Raw genomic sequence first — 19245 nt, 5'->3', positions numbered from 1 at the left:
TATATCCATTGTTAGTTGAAGTTGCCGGTGAAATCTAGTTTTATACGGGTGGGGTCACTCTATGGGACGGAGATAAGACATTAAACAATAAATTTAGCTTCCCCCCCGGTTAATTCTTAGTTAAATATTCTGTATTTGGTAGCTTGTATTGTTTAATGTTTAAATTTGTTAATCTTTCACTGTCCTCTCCCCATGTGCTTTGATAACAATTTTGAAGAAAAAAATAAAATGTTTACAGCAACTTAATTTTCTTGACCATATATCAAATAATAATCATGAAAAAGCGTTTAGTACTATAAAAATATCATAAACTATTATTCTGATTTTTACATAATAAAAGTATCTAAGAATACTAAAATTGTTCACAAAATAACCTGTCGGCCGTCTGCAAGCTGCCTGCGGCTGTTTAGGACCTGTCACGATATTACAAGCTTGTGGCCAAGCCCCTAGAATAAATTACTACAAACTTAGATGCCATTGAACGTCTTATCAGCACTGAATTCAAAATGTTACTGTCTGCTGTCTGACGAATCTGGACTGGACTGACTGAACGACAAGAAATAAATTAAATAAATGATGAACAATCTAGTTGAGAAAAATGCTTGGATGCTATTCACATAATGGCTAATGTTATTTAACAGTAACAAACAACACCATCACCAAGGCCAAAATAAAAATGGCAGTCACCGGTTTAAATGTTTATTTTGTGTAAAAATAAAAAAAAAATTTTCCTTCTCTTTTTTCTTTTAACTAAAAAATCTCCAAATGTTCATAATAATCTATGTAAGGGGGAAGTATCTTTGCCTTCTCTATTTAAGTGCTGTGAAAGCATTCCCCCCCCCCCCCCCCTAGTTCTAAGTCCACACCCAAATGTATCTCTAAAACTGTAGTAAAGCAAAGTACGACAGCTTCTCTTTTTATGAATGAAAAGCCCCTAAAAGCCTCATTCCCCCCCCCCCCACCTTGACAAAATGTAGCCGGCTTTATCCCCTCCCCCTTCCCTCCCACAAATAAATGCACATATGAAGCCTTCCCTTTGTCTCTTTCTTCTCCGTTTGTTCACCTTAAAATATTTTTACTTCCCTATTTTTCCAAACAACTGCTTGGAAGCGATTTTCTCCTTCCCTCAAAGATGGTGTTTTTACAATACAATTAATTTCACTAGATATAAAAAATAAAAGATATAAAAAACCTTCACAAGGCTTAAATCTAAAAATGAAATATCCTAAAACTATTCCGATAACAATGTAAAGCTTTTCTAAAAAGAAGAACTTAGTCATGTCAGTGGATTTTGAGCTTCAGACAAAACATTACAATAAAATATGATTGTTCTAAATTCAAAAATTGTGGTGCACTTGTCACGTGTATTGTGAGATAAAAAATAACTTACAACCACCCTGATTCTAATACAAATCATTTCTAAAAAGCAGAACTAAGACATCGAGAGAAGCCACTAGTTTGTACAAATGTAGATATACAGAATTCTGAAATGTTGGATGCGTATACAATGTAGGGTTGGGCCGGATATCCGGTGTTGCCGGATATCCGGCCGGATATCCGGTCATTTTCAATATCCGGCCGGATACCGGATATTGAAACTATCCGGCCGGATATCCGGCTCTATAATTTTTTATACTTTACACCAAAAATCTCTGCTTTTTAAAATCTTAAATGGCTATAATTTTCTTATTATTGAAGCTAGAAGAACACTTTTTCTGAATAAGTTTAACTTTATGTAAATTTATATAAGATTTCTGAAGAATTTTTTTTTTAATACTTAAATATCTGGTAATTTGGCCGGTTATCCGGCCGGATATCCGGTAATTTGGCCGGATAACCGGATATTTGCCGGATATCCGGCGTTGGCCGGATATCCGGCCGGTTACCGGATATCCGGCATTTGAAATCAGCCGGATATCCGGTATCCGGCCAAAAAAGTATCCGGCCCAACCCTAATACAATGATATAAATTATTAATTTTACTTAAATGTATGAACACCAAGCTATAAAAGCGACGCACAAAATTTCAACCAAAACAGCTTCAGGGCTGATACATCGGCTGGTTCTAAAACAAGATAAAAATACACCCAGCTTACAACCATAAAAAGTCTGAAATTTTATTGTGACAAACATCTTTAGAACTTGCTTGAAGATTGTACAAATTCCAGAACCGTGAATCAACTAACTAAATTAGAGTTGTCCAAAATTTATTTTATTATATTGATTTATTATATTTTATACTTTGTTTCATAATTTAGCCAAAATTTTTTTTTCACTTGATACTTAACTTTGGTGTTCATTGTAGTCTTTTTCGCTCTAATTATTTAAACAAAACTATCCAGAAAAATTGTGGAAGGAAATCATTTATATATTTTGAGAAAGTCTAATATAAAATGTTTGACAACAGATATCTAATTAATCTTGCACCATTGCGCGTCTTCACGTGTACAGGCAGATTTTCTCTTATATCAACACCTATATTTCTTCATATAAAGCTAGTTGCTGCGCCCCTAGAGGCTCTGTACTTGAAGGGGTATGAATGAAAACATGAAACTTTCCCAAACTGAAGAGCTCAAGGGTTCAATAGTTTGTGAAATCTTACGCTTCATAAAAAAACCTTTACTACTTAATAAAATAGGATTTATCATAAAATACTTACTTAACCTTTATTATGTTAAATTCTACTTTTGGAAGCTTTTAAGAAATAAAGGAGGGTTTGGGTGGTACATTGTTATCAAAAGAAAACGAATTTAACCAATAGTTATTTATCGCATTGTATTATAAACAGCATTCCACGGATATAAGAATGTTTAATCATAAGATTGCATATTCGTATAAAACTGAATATAATACGATGCCAATTGCCATACATAATTTATCTGTATGGCAGTATCCACCGGATATTAATCGGTTTTGAAGCGATACTGGAAAAAACATTAATTACAGTATCAAAATTACTTTTACTGAAAAAATCTTATGGTGTGTATATATTTTTTCTGAAAGCTTTACTCTGGTTAACGTAATGATCAGTTAGTGGCGTGCACATTGATTCGAAATGGGGTTTGTGGGGAAGAAAAAATGGAAAGGCCGAACAATAATCAAATTATAGGGTGGTATTGACACCCCTCTACTGCACACACACCTATAATATCAGCCTTAGAATAATGTTTATGGACATATTTACAACTTTAAGATTTGATTATAGAGTTGCTTTGCCTATAAAATTGTACTTTGTTGTCCCAGGAATCAGTATACCAAAAATCAGATCAATCGGATTATTAGATCACATAAAAATTAGTTGTTAAAAAAGTAAAAAAATCAACATGTTTAAAATGGACGTGCGGACATTCTGGTAATGATTATAGAGTTACTACGCTTTCTAAATCATACCTAACTACTACAGGAATCACCATGCAAAGTTTGAAATCAATAGGACAATTCTAACATGCCCAAATTAACGAAAAAAAGCTATCCGTTACCGACGAACCCTAATTATAGAAAAGCTTCGCTTTTAAAAATGAAATCATTGTTAGAATATAAAATACATAATACGTACATAAGAATAAAGAATATCTAGCAAAAAAAATTTAATACGAAAAATTGTAAGACGTCATACAACATCCGTGGATGAACAGGCTTATCTTGAAAAATATCAGCAAAGTTGAACTAATTTGAAAATATTTCAACATGAAAAAACATCAAAAAAAAATAGAATTATTTATCAATCTAAAAATAAAAAAAATGCTTTAGAGTATTTTTTTTGTAGCAAAGCTACTTTATAAGTAGTTTTTTTAAACTTAATTTATTGTTTCTGGTTCATGATAGATGACTGAAATTTCTTGTAAATATTCTCATTTTAATAGAGTATATAAAGTTCATAAATAGCGGCCAGACTGCTTAAATTTTTTTTGTATCTATAGAAACTATTTTAATCACATCCTAAATCTAAAACATGCATAAAATTTTTTTGAATTAAGCACTTTTTCTTGATTTATTTGAAGATATGTGTGTGTGTTTCTTTTCGTTGAAAATTAAATTTGTTCCTTTTATGGAATTGTATCTATCATATTAATAGCTTTTGCAATAATTCAAATGTACAAAACCAAGGATGACAACATCCATAAAAGCTAGCTCTGAAACAAACAAACGCGCATTAACACGTGTAGGGTGTCATAACTGAATAATCAGAATATAGATTTATAAAATTAGAAACAAAATTTTAAGTTAATTTGTTGAAAAACTGCAGTATAATGTTTATGGACATACTTACATTTTTAAAACTTGATCATAGAGTTGCTTCGTTTATAATAGTTGTACTTTGTTGTCCTAGGAATCAGTATTCCAAAATCAGACCAATCGAATAATTCTATCATATTAAAATTTGCTGTTAAAAATCAACATATTTAAAAAAGATCTGCTAGTGGTTTTGGTGTCTAATGAATGTGTCTAAGAGGTGAGAGTTTTAGATTTATTTTAACCCTCCCTAAGTATGAAAAATTGCGTGTTTTGTGTGGCGAAACCAAGAGTTATTTTAATGTAAATAATGTTTTTTATTGAAAAATGATAAACAATCATGATTAAACAAGGATGACAACATCCATAAAAGCGAAGCACTGGAACGGTAGGACAAACGGACATTAACACTTGTATAGTGTCAGAACTGAATAATCATAATATAAATGTATAAGGGTCAAAGCAAAATTGTAAGTAAATTTGTTTAAAAAAACTGCTTGATTCAGGATAATGTTTATGGACATACTTACATTTCTAGGACTTGTTTATAGAGTTGCTTCGCTTATTACATTATACTTTGTTGTCCCAGGAATCAATATACCAAAAATCAGATCAATCAGATGATTAGTTCACATAAAAATTTGTTGCTAAAAAAGTAGAAAAATCAACATGTTTAAAATGGACATACGGATATTCTGGTAATGATTATAGAGTTGCTACAGTTGCTACGCTTTCTAAATCGTACCTAACTACTACAGGAATCATCATGCAAAGTTTGAAATCGATAGGACAATTCTAACATGCCTAAATTAACGAATAAAAGATATCTATCTCGGACGGACGGACGTACGGACCGACCCTAATTATAGAAAAGCTTCGCTTTTAAAAAGTACCCAAAGTTTCTTTTTTGATTTTCATAACATCATAAAAGGGCTAAGCTGTGAGAAGTTTGTAGAATGCCTTGACCAAGAAACAAGCACAATCTATTACAATGAACATTTAGACAAAGGTCGTGCATTAAAAGGGTTGGTTGTCAATCAGACAAATGGACGCTATGAACCGCAATTATAAAACGCGGGTATGTTTCATGGTGCGTGGAGAGGTTTAAAACCTGAAGCGACACCAAGCCCCTCAAGGGTCATCAAAATATTAGCTTAACAAGGATGACAACAACCATAAAGACGAAGCTCTGAAACGATATGACGGACGAATATTACAATACCTAACTCTTGAAAAGTGTCAAAATTATACGTATTTTTTTTGCAAATCTTCTTAAATACAGACTACTGTTTGAGACATACTGACATACTAAGGACGTGATAGAGATGCCTTGCTTATGATATTGTACCTTATTGTAATAGAAATCAGGACTCCGAAAATCAACATGTTTAAAATATATATGTACGGACATTCTGGTAACGATTATAGAGTTGATCCGCTTTCTAAATAGTAACTAACTACTACAGGAATCATCATACAATGCCTAAATTAACGAAAAAAGCTATCCGTTACGGACGTACGGACCGACCCTAATTACAGAAAAGGGGTATAGTCCTTTCCACGACATCCCTCCATAAGGAGCGATTCTTCGTATTTTTCACAGTAGCTTTTCTCCTATTTCTAGCCCCTGCGGGGGGCTCTAACCCTGCGGGGCCAATTACCTAACCCTGTGGGGCAATCACCTAACACAATATAACCTAACCTAACCTAAAATAACCTATAAAAAGCCATTTTAAAAATACGAAGAATCGCTCCTTATGGAGGGATGTCGTGGAAAGGACTATACTCCAGAAAAGCTTTGCTTTTTTAAAAATGAGCCTGGAATGCCCTGTTTAAAAAGTAAATATTTTGATATTATACAAACAGGATATAAATAAGAAAAATAAAAAAAATATTCTAAAAATAATTCATTGAATGAGTACACAAAAACTCCTTGTTAGACCTAGAGTAAAACATTGACACTAGATTTGTTATGGTTTTTCCAGTATGACTTCAAGACCGATAAATTTCCGCAGGATTAGAACCGGTTCTCAGCCATACTGAAAAATCATGTACTATCTTATTACAGACATTATTTCACGAATATTGAAATAAAAATCAATACCAGTTTTGTCAGCCCAGGCCTTTAATCCCTCGGGACTTACATAATCGACATCATAGATTAAAGATCTTCTTTGATCGACATCTAATGAGTTTAGCGTTAATTTCCTACAGATTATCGGGATATCTTTGTAAAGCAAATTTTTTAAATAAGGAGGTGTTAATTTGTTTCTATTTGACTCACCCCTGCGGGACTAATCTGTATCCAATATAACCAATCCTTGCACTAACACTTTAAAAACAAACCCAAATTTTTAATTTGTTTCAAAATTAAGTAGATTGGGGAAGGTTTTGTGACTTTGAACTTAGAGGGAAACCGCCAAATTTTCTGCCAACAATAAGAAATATAGACTCTATGATAAACATTAAATAAATATTCAAAATCTGAATAAACAGTAATAGTAATCCGTTGATATAATAACATAGTTAAATGTTAACAGGGCTGTTGTTACCATGCCCCAAATTTGCGTCCCATATAGTCTGAGTCAACAAAATAGACAAAACAAACATAATCTTTCAGGGAAAATAGATCAAGAATGACATAAATTAGATCAATTCCTCTTACAGGCGAGGCAGTTGGCCATCCATGACACTCTAACGTCAGGTCCAACTACCCAGGATAACCATCAGACAACAAACTCTTTTATTGCACGATCTTTGGCTGGAAGTCCTTACTATGCAATGCATGTTAATGAATTGGGCCTGTTTTGGGTCAAGACATTCCCCATAATCTATTACTGTCGCGCACTTGACATGGCAGAAGTAGAAACCATTTTTAACGTCATTTGTTCAGTCGAGTGGTTTTAGAACCAGTTTATCAGGACCCAAATTACGCTGCTTCTTAATATAGAACTCCGTTGATTAAACATATGGCTTGATTAAAAAACACACATTTTTTCGCCTATTCAGAAAATTGATTAAGGACATATATCTTAAGAGTTTGTCTCATGGCCCTAGAAATTATTTTTCAAAAAGTAAATGAATAGGTTCATTTTGATTTTTCTCCTCAAACTAGTTAAAAATAAACATATTTTAAATGGACCTATGGAATTTTTCTGTTAATGATAATAGAGTTGCTACGCTTTCTAAATTATAACCAACTGTCTATTACAGAGATCATCATGCCAAGTTTGATATAGATAGGACAATTCTTATTAGACGGATGGTCGAACTCATATTAGGTATAAGCCTAGCTTTTAAAAAGGATGACTCCAATATTGAAAATGGACAATTGTAAAGTAACAACATTCCTGATATATGAGCAAAATATTTTTCTATTTTGGGCAGACGAACATAACATAGAAAAGCTTTGCAATTAATAAAAACACAAAAATTACAAAACAAATGATCAATATTTATTCTTTAAAAAACTTGAAAACAAAAATGGTTGAATGAAGAAATCACAAAAAAATATTTTATTATAAATGAATTACTGTATATTAAATTATGATAATAAGATAAGTTGGAATAATTTTTAAAAATTAGTAACATTAAATACAACAAAAAATCCAATGCCCCTTAGTTTTTTTGGCTCCCACTCTCCCGATCTATCTCTCTTTTCCATCGAAATTTTTGTATTAACTGAAGGTATTACTTTTTGTATAAATTTTGCTTGTTTTAAAAACCTTTTATACCTGGATTCTGGATGCTTTTATTTTCAGCTTTAGCCTAAAAAGGACGCAATTAGCCAAGTTAAACATTATAGACATAAAACTTCACATTATTTTGAAAAAAAGACACAAAATTATGGTTTTACACATCACACAAAAAGGATCTTGGAAAAAATACATATCGATCCAAAAAAAAGGTTAATTGCTAAGAATTAGCCAAAATTGCTTTTTAATAGCAGGATAATTTATTGCAGGGCTGTATATTCTGCTTGGGATCCCCTGCTAAGGGGAAGGGAAGGGTAAAAAAAACAAAGTATTGAAAATATCAGCTGATACTATTATTTATCCAGAAAAAGATATAGGGAAATATTTGAAAAATCAGCAAAAAGCTACTCGTCTTCTCATCTAATTCTACAGACACAAAAATAATGAGAGTAATGGATAATTTAATTTTAACAAGAGGTTGGGGGGGGGGGGGGGGGGGGGGTGGAGGCGAAAAATGAAATAGTTTTGTAGCAGGGGAAAAAATGAATCTTGTGCAGAATATGCACCCCTGATATATTGATTTAAAAATTTCCAGATTAAAGTACAAAAATAATTTAAAAATAAAACTTATGAGATGAAAACTCTAGAATGTCAAAGTAAAACTATTTTGCCTCCAAATTATCCGGCTGTCATAGACAGCAAAATCATGCTGTACTAGTTTTAACAAAGAAAATATTAAAACTGTTGGCAAAATAGTATTTTATTCTGTAAAAACTTAACTATGACAACTATCAAACGTCTAGTTAATCTAAATTCTTTTTAGCGACTTAACTAGAAATAGCATTGGTAAGCTTTATTTTTAAACAAATAAAAGTGATGTACTTTGTTGTTAAGTACAAGATAAAAATGACATAATTATAAAGTCATTGTTTCATATGTACAGCAAAAACAGGGGGAATAGGGATTATAAACTTATCTTTCTAACATCTATTAAAGTATTATGTTACTGTAGGCTTTATAACAAGGCAAATAAATTACAAAACAGTAATTATATTTTTTATTCACCATTAAAAAACTTAAATGCCTAGCGCACGAACAATTTCTTATTTAGGATTTTTTTCCATTGAAAGAAAAAGTAAGCGAACTATTTTGAAGGACCGTTTGTTTTCTGTCGTTTATCATATTTTCTCACCTGCCCTAAATCCCCCCCAAAACAGACCAGTGTAGGAACGCGCCATTTTCCAAACCGTTTTCGCGCCAAAATAGACCCAACAAAGAGCCTCATAGAATTGCGCAACATAAGGCCAAGCTGTTGCAATGAGGCTGTCTGCTAAATCTAGTTGGCCCGTCGCGGCTGGCAAATGGTGGGCGCCCCTGCAGCTGGTTTAGCTGTCTCTCTGTGTGTATGTGAATGTGTTTAATCCGAGTCAGAGCTGCTGCTGTCGCTGCTCGACTCTTTGCGACGTTTCTTGTCACGTGGCTTCCTGAAACAATAAGATGGTGTTAGTGATATAAAAAAACTTCCAAAATATGTTAAATTAATGTGAAGTAGCGAAGCACAAAACAAATCATGGGTGGAAAAAAGGACAAAGCAAGTTATAAAGCAGATGTTGAATGGTCACAAAAAAAAGAGAGAGAATATGTGATCATCAAAAAATGGCGTGACACAATGAATGATATATCTAAATCCTGTTCTACCAAACTGTTCAAACTTATCAAAAATCTTAACAAAACCAAAGATAAACCAAATCTATCGATAAAATTTAAGGGAAAATACATCTCCAACCCTTCTAAAATTTCTAACTATTTTAACAAACAGTACTCATCTGTGATAAGACATTCATCTACCAAAGACAAACGCAAAATCACCAAAGATATTAGGAAAAATGAGCTTAATGACGCCCCGCAGTTTAACCCAGCTGAAACAGCTGAAGCAATAAAGAAATGCAAGTCTTCCAAAGCCAAGGGACCAGATAACATCACAAATCTCCACCTTAAACATCTTGGCCCCCATGGTATTAAATTTCTGACTGATATTTTCAATCTCTCAGTCAAATACAGTGTTATGCCCGCTATCTGGAAATCATCAACTATAATACCACTTCTCAAACCAGGTAAAGATCCAGCAGACAGCAAGTCATATCGTCCAGTTTCCTTACTTTGTCCAGCAGTGAAGATCCTTGAAAGATTACTCCTTCCAACTTTAAATGAACACCTTCCTATACCTGACTTCCAACATGGCTTCCGAAAATCTCACTCCACAATAACAGCTCTAAATGACTTTAACCAACATGTCTGCAATGGTATGAACCAGAAAAGGCCTCCAGACAGAACAATTCTTTTACAGATTGACCTGTCCAAGGCCTTCGACATGGTCAGCCACAACAAGCTCTTGAAAGACCTGAACAACACCACTCTACCTGATGCAGTTAAACGCTGGTTCAACTGTTATCTAAGAGGTAGACAGTCAAGGGTAAGTTTTAGAGACAGGCTATCTAACTCCAAAAACATCTACACAGGAGTACCTCAAGGAGCAGTCACCTCTCCAATCCTGTTTAATTTCTACCTGACGAACCTGCCCAGACCACCTAAAGGTATATTTTTAGTACAATATGCTGATGATATATCCATCTACACCACAGGCAAGGATCTGAAAAGTATGACTGACAACATCAATAATTATGTAAACCATGTCATAGAATTTTTAGAAGAACGTGAGCTAGTTGTTTCTCCAGAAAAATCCACTGTGACCCTCTTTACCTCTGATAACCATCAATTTAACTACCACCCTGAAGTAAAGATCAAAGGCCGCCAAGTACCACTTGAAAAGACGCCCAAGCTTCTTGGGGTGATTTTCGACACCATGTACACCTTTGCCGCCCATGCCAAAAACACCATCAAACAAGTCAAGAAAAAAGTTAACATCTTATCCTGCTTGGCTGGCACGGACTGGGGTGCGGACAAAGAAACGCTGGTCATGTCATACAAATCAATAGGTCGCAGTGTTCTAGAATATGGTAACCCCATCTGGTCCCCAATTCTAGCAGATAATCACTGGAAAAATCTACAGATAGTCCAAAATAAAGCCCTGAAAATCGCCACAGGTTGTCACAGAATCACAAGTATGGACCATTTACATCAAGAAACGAAAGTCCTACCTGTTAAAGACCATTGTCAGATGGTCACAAAACAATTTCTTCTTGGATGCCACGCCCCTAACCATCCTGGGAACAAACACATTGATGCTATTAGACCACCTAGAAACCTTAAACCAACGCTGTATCAACACAACCAAGAAGTGATCAACCTGCTACCTGTCAACACTAAACAGGAGCTTAAGAGAGGGATCAAATCTATTCACACCAAGTCAGTCAGAGACAGTATAAACAATCTTAAAGTGAACAGAGTTCTGCAGACAAGACCACCAGAAATCGACCAATCAGAAACCGAACTGAACAGAAAAACAAGATCTACTCTTGCTCAGCTCAGATCAGGTTTCTGTAAACACCTGAACTCATTCAAACACAGATGTGATGAAAACATTCCCGACACATGTCCTGACTGTAATGAAAGCCCTCATGATGTTCAACATTTATTTATCTGCACAGCCAAGCCCACAGAGCTTACACCCCTGGATTTATGGACGCAGCCTATTCTGGCCTCAGAATTTTTAAATTTACCTGACGACGGAATTACCTGAATTCCTAACTGATTTTAAAACTACTAATAATGGAACGGCTCCATCCCGCAGTGGCTAACCAACCAACCAATCAAACAATTAAAAATCAATAAAAGTCGTTCAAAAAATCAATAAATATGTTTTTAGCATGACCGACAAACCAATTATGCTAAAGAAACATGTGCTTCTTGAAAATTCTCTTTTTCCTCTAACTTGCAAAGAATGCTAAAAGTCAATCTTAAAATTTTAATTAAAAAGAAAAATTGTAGGAACCTGGAGTCCCCGGAAGGCTTAGAAGACCTCTTCCTGGACTTCTTCTTATCCTCCTCATCAGAACTGGATGATGTGTCGGATTCATCCCTGAATAATTCAAATTTTTATCTTTCTTCATTTTTAAAAAATAACTAGTTGCTCCGACCCTAGCCTTCAGAGCAGACGTTAGAGATCTGGTAAATAGCCTTAAACCACCCCAAGATATTATTAAGCTTCCCTTAAAAGTATAAACCAATTCAGACCAGCGTTTTCTGAGATCTTTAGCTTTAGATAAAAAAGCCTTACTTCATTATATAATAGGATATATCTACGTATTCTACTTTTTTTGTTATTGGGCGGCCTAATTGCCCAAAAGGGTTTTAGGCGGGTTTTGGGCGCCTAAAAGTGGTTTTGGGCACCCTTTTTGGGCAAATGTCGTAAAAAGCATATAAAAAGGATATAAAATAGCCTAAAACCATACCTAGACTTATTATTAGAAATAAAATAGCCTAAAACCACCTTAGGACCTATAAAGGCTACACTGGAAAGGAGAACCATATCGGTTCAGCAGTTAGCGAAATCCTTCTCTAGATACAAAAAAGCTTACTAATTTATATAGTTAACTAGCGGCTACGGCCCTAGAGGCCTCTAGGGGCACTTGAGGAGGGGAGAGTCAAATTTGATAATCCAATTATTATATTAGATTTAAAAAGAAAAAGTAAAAAAAGATTGGGGGAGGGGGGGGAATAATTTTTTTTTGAGGGGGGTGGTTTCCCCCCCCCCCCATTTTTATTTTAGTTTAAAAAATTTTAAAAAAATTTTTTGGGGGAGTGTAATTTTTTTCCAGGGGCGATTTCTCTTAAGGTGGTGGTACCCTCCATCAAATAGTTATAAACCTTCCCAGAACCTAAGAGAAGCTACCCTGTTAACCCGATCGGTTCAGCGGTTAGCGAGATCCTTCGGTACAAACACACAGACACACAAACAAACAGATACACATCCTGTTACTTTAGTATAAGGATATCACCCAAAAAATAGGCCCGCCCCCCTCTTTTTTTAACCCCCTCCCCTTTTTCTCTCCCCCTAAAAGGGGGGAGCCCAAAAGGACCTTATATTGGGCGGCCCAAAACCGCCCGCCCAAAACTGCCCGCCCAAAAGCGCCCGCCCAATATGACAACCCTGAATTCTTTGCTCAAATGAGCAAAAAGGTAGGTTTATTATATGAACATTCTGTTTAATTTTAATTCCTAATTCAAGTAACAAGATGTTTATCTGTAGCTTAGGATCTTATCTCGCTAAGCTTCTTATAGCTACAAGGAAGGTTTCTACTAAAATATATAGTGAAGGTTCGACTTACCCATTTCAACCTCTTAAAAGTTGCCCAGAGGCCTCTAGTGGCATAGCCGCTAATTATATATAAAATATCACTTACATTTCACTGCTTGAGGAGGAGGACTCATCCTTCTTTGATTTCTTCTTGGATCCCCTATCTTTCTCCTTCTTATCCTTATCATCCTTGTTTTCTTTCTCTTTCTTGTCCTTGGAATCTGTTTTCTCTTTCTTGATCTGAACCTCGCCTCCACTGCGACGCTTCTTTTTATCACTAAGTAAAAGAATTATAGTTAGTACAAAATCTAATGCAGAGTTAGATTTGGTAATAAATAAAACTGACAATGGGAGGGCGGAAGTGACACTTCGAAACCAAAATTTAAAGTCTAAGAAAAAGAACCAAAAAAGAGTTACTACAGCACGGAATTTTGCTTGGCAGTTGCTTTAAAGAGGTATAATGTGTAACTGTAAAACGACGGCGGAAAAATGAAATTTTGTGAAAAAGTTTGTCTAATTTGGCTTTAAAGGGCCAATGAAATTTCAGCGGGAAACGGCGTTATTTTATCACAGTACTACATTGTGCCTCTTTAAAACAACTGCCATGCAAAATTTAAGTTTTTTAACTCTTTTTTAATTGTTTTCCTTAAGTATATTTCTTGTGTTTGTTTTAAAAGGTGTAACAGAATGAACAGGTACTTAGAACCCTTGGGGGCCGACAAAAATGATTTTAATTTAACAGTTGAATTTGATTTCGTATCCGCGGAAAATTTAAATAAACCAACTATGACAGCTTAACTGTTAAGCCATACCAAAAATTTTATTTTTACCCAGAAATAATATATAGTCAACAAGCGAAATAAATATAAAACAATAATTGGGGGGCAGATAAAAAGGTTGTCAATTCTAGTCAAGTGTTGCCCCCAGCTGAAAATGATGTATAGGTTTCGTGATTTTCCCCCGAATTAATTTCATCGTTGGTATAATCTGATCTTTACCTCTTTTCATCGTCCTCATTGCTTCTGTCCCGTCTCTTTTTCTCCTCTCCCTTCTTACTCTTCCTTTCCTCCCCTCCTTTCTCCTTTTCCTTCTCTTTCTCTGCTGTTCCCTTCTCTTTCTCTGGCTCCACCTCGGGTTGACCGTTCTTCTCCTTTTTAACTTCTAGGGTAGCTTCGCCATTTTTGTTGCCGTTTTCAGCTTTCTAAATCAAATAAATCAAGATTAAAGGAGGCAAAACATAAAAGATTAGAATACGGTAGATGATACTTGATTGGTAAATGACCTAAAGCACAATAAGTCTTTATTACATAGCAGTTTGAGTATTATCACAGTGCTTTCCACATACTACCGCCCAACTCATATTTTTGAAATTTTCAAGAATAAGAGGGGGGGGGGGGGGGGGAGGTAAAAGTTTTTTTTTTATGCCTAATCTCTGCGGGTATACCAAGTACCCAATATAACCTAACCTAACCTGATTATATAACCAAACAAACGAAAACCAACTCCCTTATTTTTTTTTTTTAATAAGAGAAAATTTTTCTAATAGCGCCCTCTTTACTAAAATATCATCCTATGATTGGTATAAAAAACTGATTTGCTTTTTTGATAACACACAAAGTATAAATAAGGGGAGGGAGTTTAATGCAACCATCTCGTAATCAATGATTAAATGGCACTTAGAATTCGAATTTCAATCTGAAATTTTGCATTAATAATCCTTGGTAGGTATATTTCCCTAAATCGAACAAAAAGTTGGAAAAGTAACGGCTAAAGGCTCAGCCGTTTTGCCATTTTTTTGCTATCTTAAGAGCAAATTAGTCACGAAACTTATCTCCAATAATACTTTTTGTCGCTTAAACGGCTGAGCCGCCACCCGTTACTTTTCCAACTTTTTGTTCGATTTAGGGAAAATAGACCTACCAAGGATTATTCATGCAAAATTTCAGATCGAAATTCGAATTCTAAGTGCCATTTAATCATTGATTACGAGAAGGTTGCAATACCCCCCGCCCCCCCTTTTTTATTTGGATTTGAAGACTTTACCTTATCATCTCTTTCGACAATCTTCCTATCTGCCATAAATCCTCCCCCATTCTCATCCTCACTCTCACCACTATGGTGACCATTCTCATCATCTAAACAGTAGGCATTTTAGGGATCTTAAGTGATAAGACAATGGCCAATAAATTAATGTTCATCCCCAATGATTATACACAAAATTACTTCTTTAGTAGATTACAAATAGTGGTTGAAACGTTTGAACACTCAACATTATGAAGCAACCAATCAAAATTCACTAAAGTTCCCAAAGTTGATAAGCCAACGAAAAATAAATCATTAAAATAAAACTTTGGGGACTATTGAAATAAACAGCCCATTGTCCCATCTCTCTCTGCATTTTAGGGAACTTCAGAATAGAATAAAACAAGAGAGTAGGAAGAAATTAAATAATTGCATGTCCCCAACTCCCCAAACCGTGGACCCTGTGCCAACTTTCAATTGGGTTTTTGAATATCATGAAGAGGTAAAGAAAATCTCACCCTCTTTCTCCTTTTCATCACCATCTTCTCCCTCGTTCTCCTTACCCTCACCAAAGCTTCTCCTAAAATGTTAACACTGTTACATAAAAATTTCTTGTCTTTCCAAATAAAAAAAAATGTTGTTTCAACAGATAACGTGTTAAAAACCTTATGCAGCTCATTATTCTTTGGTGAAAAAATTGATGATTATCTATTTTAAAATAATAGGTATTCAATATTTCCACATATTTGAATAATTGAACATTTCGTCAATGTGATTTATTAGGAAAGTTTATTTGATTCTAGAAAAGAATTTGATAGACAACTGTGACCTGTCAAGCTATTATTGACTTAACAAGAATCTTATGCCTTTTAACTTGCTTAATTAATTAATATATGGTCTGTGAGAAAAAAAATACCCTATCACTATAGGAATCAACTACATTTAGCTGTTGCTTTTAAATTTTACCTGTCGATTTCATATCGGTTTAACAAGACTATTATGCTATACTTAATGGATTTGCTTAATTAAACTACGAGCTAATGTGTTGATTTTAATAAAAAGGCAAAATACCGTATCACTATAGGAATCAACGACATTCAGCTGCTCAGGCAACTTAATTATACCTGTTGCGCATCCGTTCTTCAATTTCCTTCAGCTCCTGCTCAAATATTTCCTTCCTGTCAAGAATCTCCTTGTCAATGGTATCGCGCGTGTCCTGAACAGTTTTAAAATTAATAACATCACCATGAGAAGTTCCAAAAAGGGGTTATCAAATTTTAGCATTTTAGTGGTAAAAACGATTGGACACTCAACCTAATGAATCAACCAATAAAATTCAAAAAAAAAGTTTCCAAAATTGTTGAGCCAACCAATAAGCAAACTTTTTCAAAACTTGGGGGACTTGTGCAATAAACATCCCATAGTCCCCTTGTCATGTACGCTAATGTATGTACACTTTCAGGCCACCAAATTTGGAGAAGAACAGAGGCTGCCTGCGGCTCACTGCGGCGGACATCATAATTTCGCAGTTGCAAATAGCAATTTAAAGATTTTCATTTTTCAGACCGCTTAATTATAATGTCTGCTGGCTCTTTGGAAAACTAAGCTGTCCAGAATTAACATCCAGGTACAGCTTAGTTCTTCAAATTATTAACCTTTCCACCTTCCCTATTAACAAATAATGTAATTGGGGGGAGGATAGGACAATAGCTTAGGCCGGGTGAAGTTTAGGTTTCCACCAAATTTCCCAAAATATTACTCTATTTGTTTAGGCCTAAACATCAAGACCTTCCAATAATTCCAGACTCCATTAAATGCCCTGAGGCCCCGCCTGGAGACCCTAACCGTACTCCCGTCCTGGCCCCCTGCACCCTTTGGATAACCTCTGGTGAGATTGTGATAAATTTGATCTTCCCTGCATTACAGACCCAGGTAGTTTATTATTGCTAAAGCTGCTCTATAACTAGCCAATCTGTAAGTCCTATTCCATCTTGGGGGATATAGCATCCTTCCCAGACATTGATGTTAATACGGACTGTTAATTCTGGACAGCTGCTGAGGTGCTTTACAACTAAGTGCCACCCACCCATAGGACAAACTTTTTGTCCTCTTATTTAACGAGGTCGCTTGTTAAATAATTCGCCCCTGATCACCCCCCTCCCTTTTTTCCTATCACCTCCCTGTTAGCTTGCGGCCCCTGCCTACCCGCATCATACCAAAGACAACAAAAAGCTGTTGAAGGTTCATCCATTAGCACTTATTTGTTGGAACAAAACAATATCCACAATACCAAAAAAAAAAAAAATATAAGCTAAAGAGAGGTTATAATTTAAATAAATAAATTAACAATAGCATTCAGTGGTCAATGAAGGAGATTTTCCTCACTAAACCGCCCGGAGCAATTACACGCTCAAGGCATAACACCCTCTATCATCCATCTAACTCACACCCCACCCCTTCTCACACCAAACGTTCACAATCCGACTCTGCGACTGTTGCGAGTCGTCGGCCTAAAACCGTCAGAGTTTTAGCCAAAAAACATAAACTCGACACCCCGTTTGAATTACGCGCCAAAAAACTCCTTAAAACAAAAAAAGCGCTACTTCAACGGCAAAAACCGGTTGACCGCAACTCTAGGCCCGTCGTTTCCTCACGCAGGCCCGGCGTTAGTCGCACCCCCCCAGGCCAAAACAGCCACCACCGTAGCCCATCCCCGTCACCTATTCGAGGATTCCCTACACCCCCTGCAGCTCCCCAACTACTTGCAGCCCCCCCACTTACCCTCCTCACCTGTTGATCCACTGGTAACTTTTCCCGTTATACATCCGTATAACGGCCTTTCACCACAAACCCCCACAACCCCTACAGATACTGAAGAGTTTGAGCTAGCCCCACAGCAACTAGATTGGGATAATTATTCCCCCATACCATCCTTCCAAAAATCAGCTTCAATTCTTGAAGAAGCTTTGGAACAACTCTATTCTGAAGATTTACAGAAAGAGGTTCAGGACGAGGTTTTTTATAACCCTGAACAGTTCCCATTACACGACCACCTCCCAGGCTCTGCTTACAACGCTTCCACATCGACACACAATATTAGTGTCGACCTATTTGCGCTTGTTACAGCACAAACCCCAACCATGACTGATGAGGCAACCAAACTCATCATCGAATGCGATGAGTGCATGATGATAGACGAAGACTGTCAGGGCATCATAAATAACCCTGACAGGTTTAGCATTGAAAAGCTAGACAATAGTCTATCGTTGTTGGAAGAAAAAGCCTCGTCAATTCGCCACATCATAGCTTTCTTTCGCAACAGCCCAGACCCAAGGGTCACCGAAGCTGACATGAACAAAGCGTTACAGCTACATATAGCCATGCGCTCAAAAATCGAGTTCATTCATGACCATCGTACATCACGTTTGAAAGCTCAACCGATTACGACAACTGCTGCTCCAGCAGTACCTCTCTCTACTTGCTCTGACGACTCGACTACCACTTCAGCAGTCGGATCCGAGGCAGGTACCTTACCATGTGATGGCCAAGTAATTGTGCCTCCAGCAGTTACGACTCAGGCCACAGCTGTTCCTGCTGCAAATATGCTCCAGCAAACAGCTCCCATCCCCAACCGCATAAACCCTACGACATACGCGGTAAAACAAGCAAGGGTAAAACAAAAAAGGGACCCCATGCTTGTGGAGCTTGATGACCTCTGCGAAAAGTTCGGCGATCTTAAAGCAACCGAAGTTAAGCAGTTAGGTCAATTCAATAAGCTCAATGCTCAATTTAAAGAGCTACTTGATAAGGCACAGCGCACCTTACATAAAGCCAAAACCTTGTGTGAGGACGCAATGCTTACGGACATGGAGCAAGATGCAACAGCACTAGATGCCCAGTCCACCACGCTTGAAACGGAAATATCCAGCGTGGAATCTTACGTTGAACGCTTGAGGGATCGTTTCGGAGTACCTATCTCAGGGCACTCCTTCAATCAGCGCTCTTCCAACATCCCTATCCCTCACTTCTCCGGGGCCA

At 36.1% G+C, this 19245-nt stretch overlaps 2 protein-coding genes across 6 annotated transcripts in view; one reads left to right on the top strand and one right to left on the bottom strand.

Annotated features, from left to right (window-relative positions):
- LOC145328400 (uncharacterized) overlaps window positions 1-19245 on the top strand; it is a 195123-nt gene that overhangs the window by 113003 nt on the left and 62875 nt on the right. The window lies entirely within an intron of this gene.
- Window positions 7667-19245, bottom strand: part of LOC145328398 (uncharacterized) — a 58172-nt gene continuing 46593 nt past the window's right edge. For 2 of the 5 annotated variants that reach the window (XR_013882436.1, XR_013882435.1), the window contains exons 13-20: window positions 16332-16423; window positions 15726-15787; window positions 15229-15320; window positions 14184-14386; window positions 13292-13462; window positions 11881-11967; window positions 9121-9412; window positions 7667-8001 (exon numbers count right to left, since the gene is read on the bottom strand). Coding sequence is in view for 1 of the 5 variants with exons in the window: in XM_080172036.1 (XP_080028162.1) it covers window positions 9346-9412; window positions 11881-11967; window positions 13292-13462; window positions 14184-14386; window positions 15229-15320; window positions 15726-15787; window positions 16332-16423 (774 nt within the window). In the remaining 4 variants the exon portion in view is untranslated. Of the gene's footprint in view, window positions 9413-11880; window positions 11968-13291; window positions 13463-14183; window positions 14387-15228; window positions 15321-15725; window positions 15788-16331; window positions 16424-19245 lie in introns of all 5 variants that reach the window. The other 3 variants (XR_013882437.1, XR_013882438.1, XM_080172036.1) reach the window with 3 other exon arrangements.

The sequence above is a fragment of the Acartia tonsa genome, chromosome 9 (assembly GCF_053477335.1).
Source record: "Acartia tonsa isolate MP-2025a chromosome 9, ASM5347733v1, whole genome shotgun sequence".
NCBI lineage: Eukaryota > Metazoa > Arthropoda > Copepoda > Calanoida > Acartiidae > Acartia > Acartia tonsa.
This window is presented reverse-complemented; position numbering and strand designations above follow the sequence as displayed.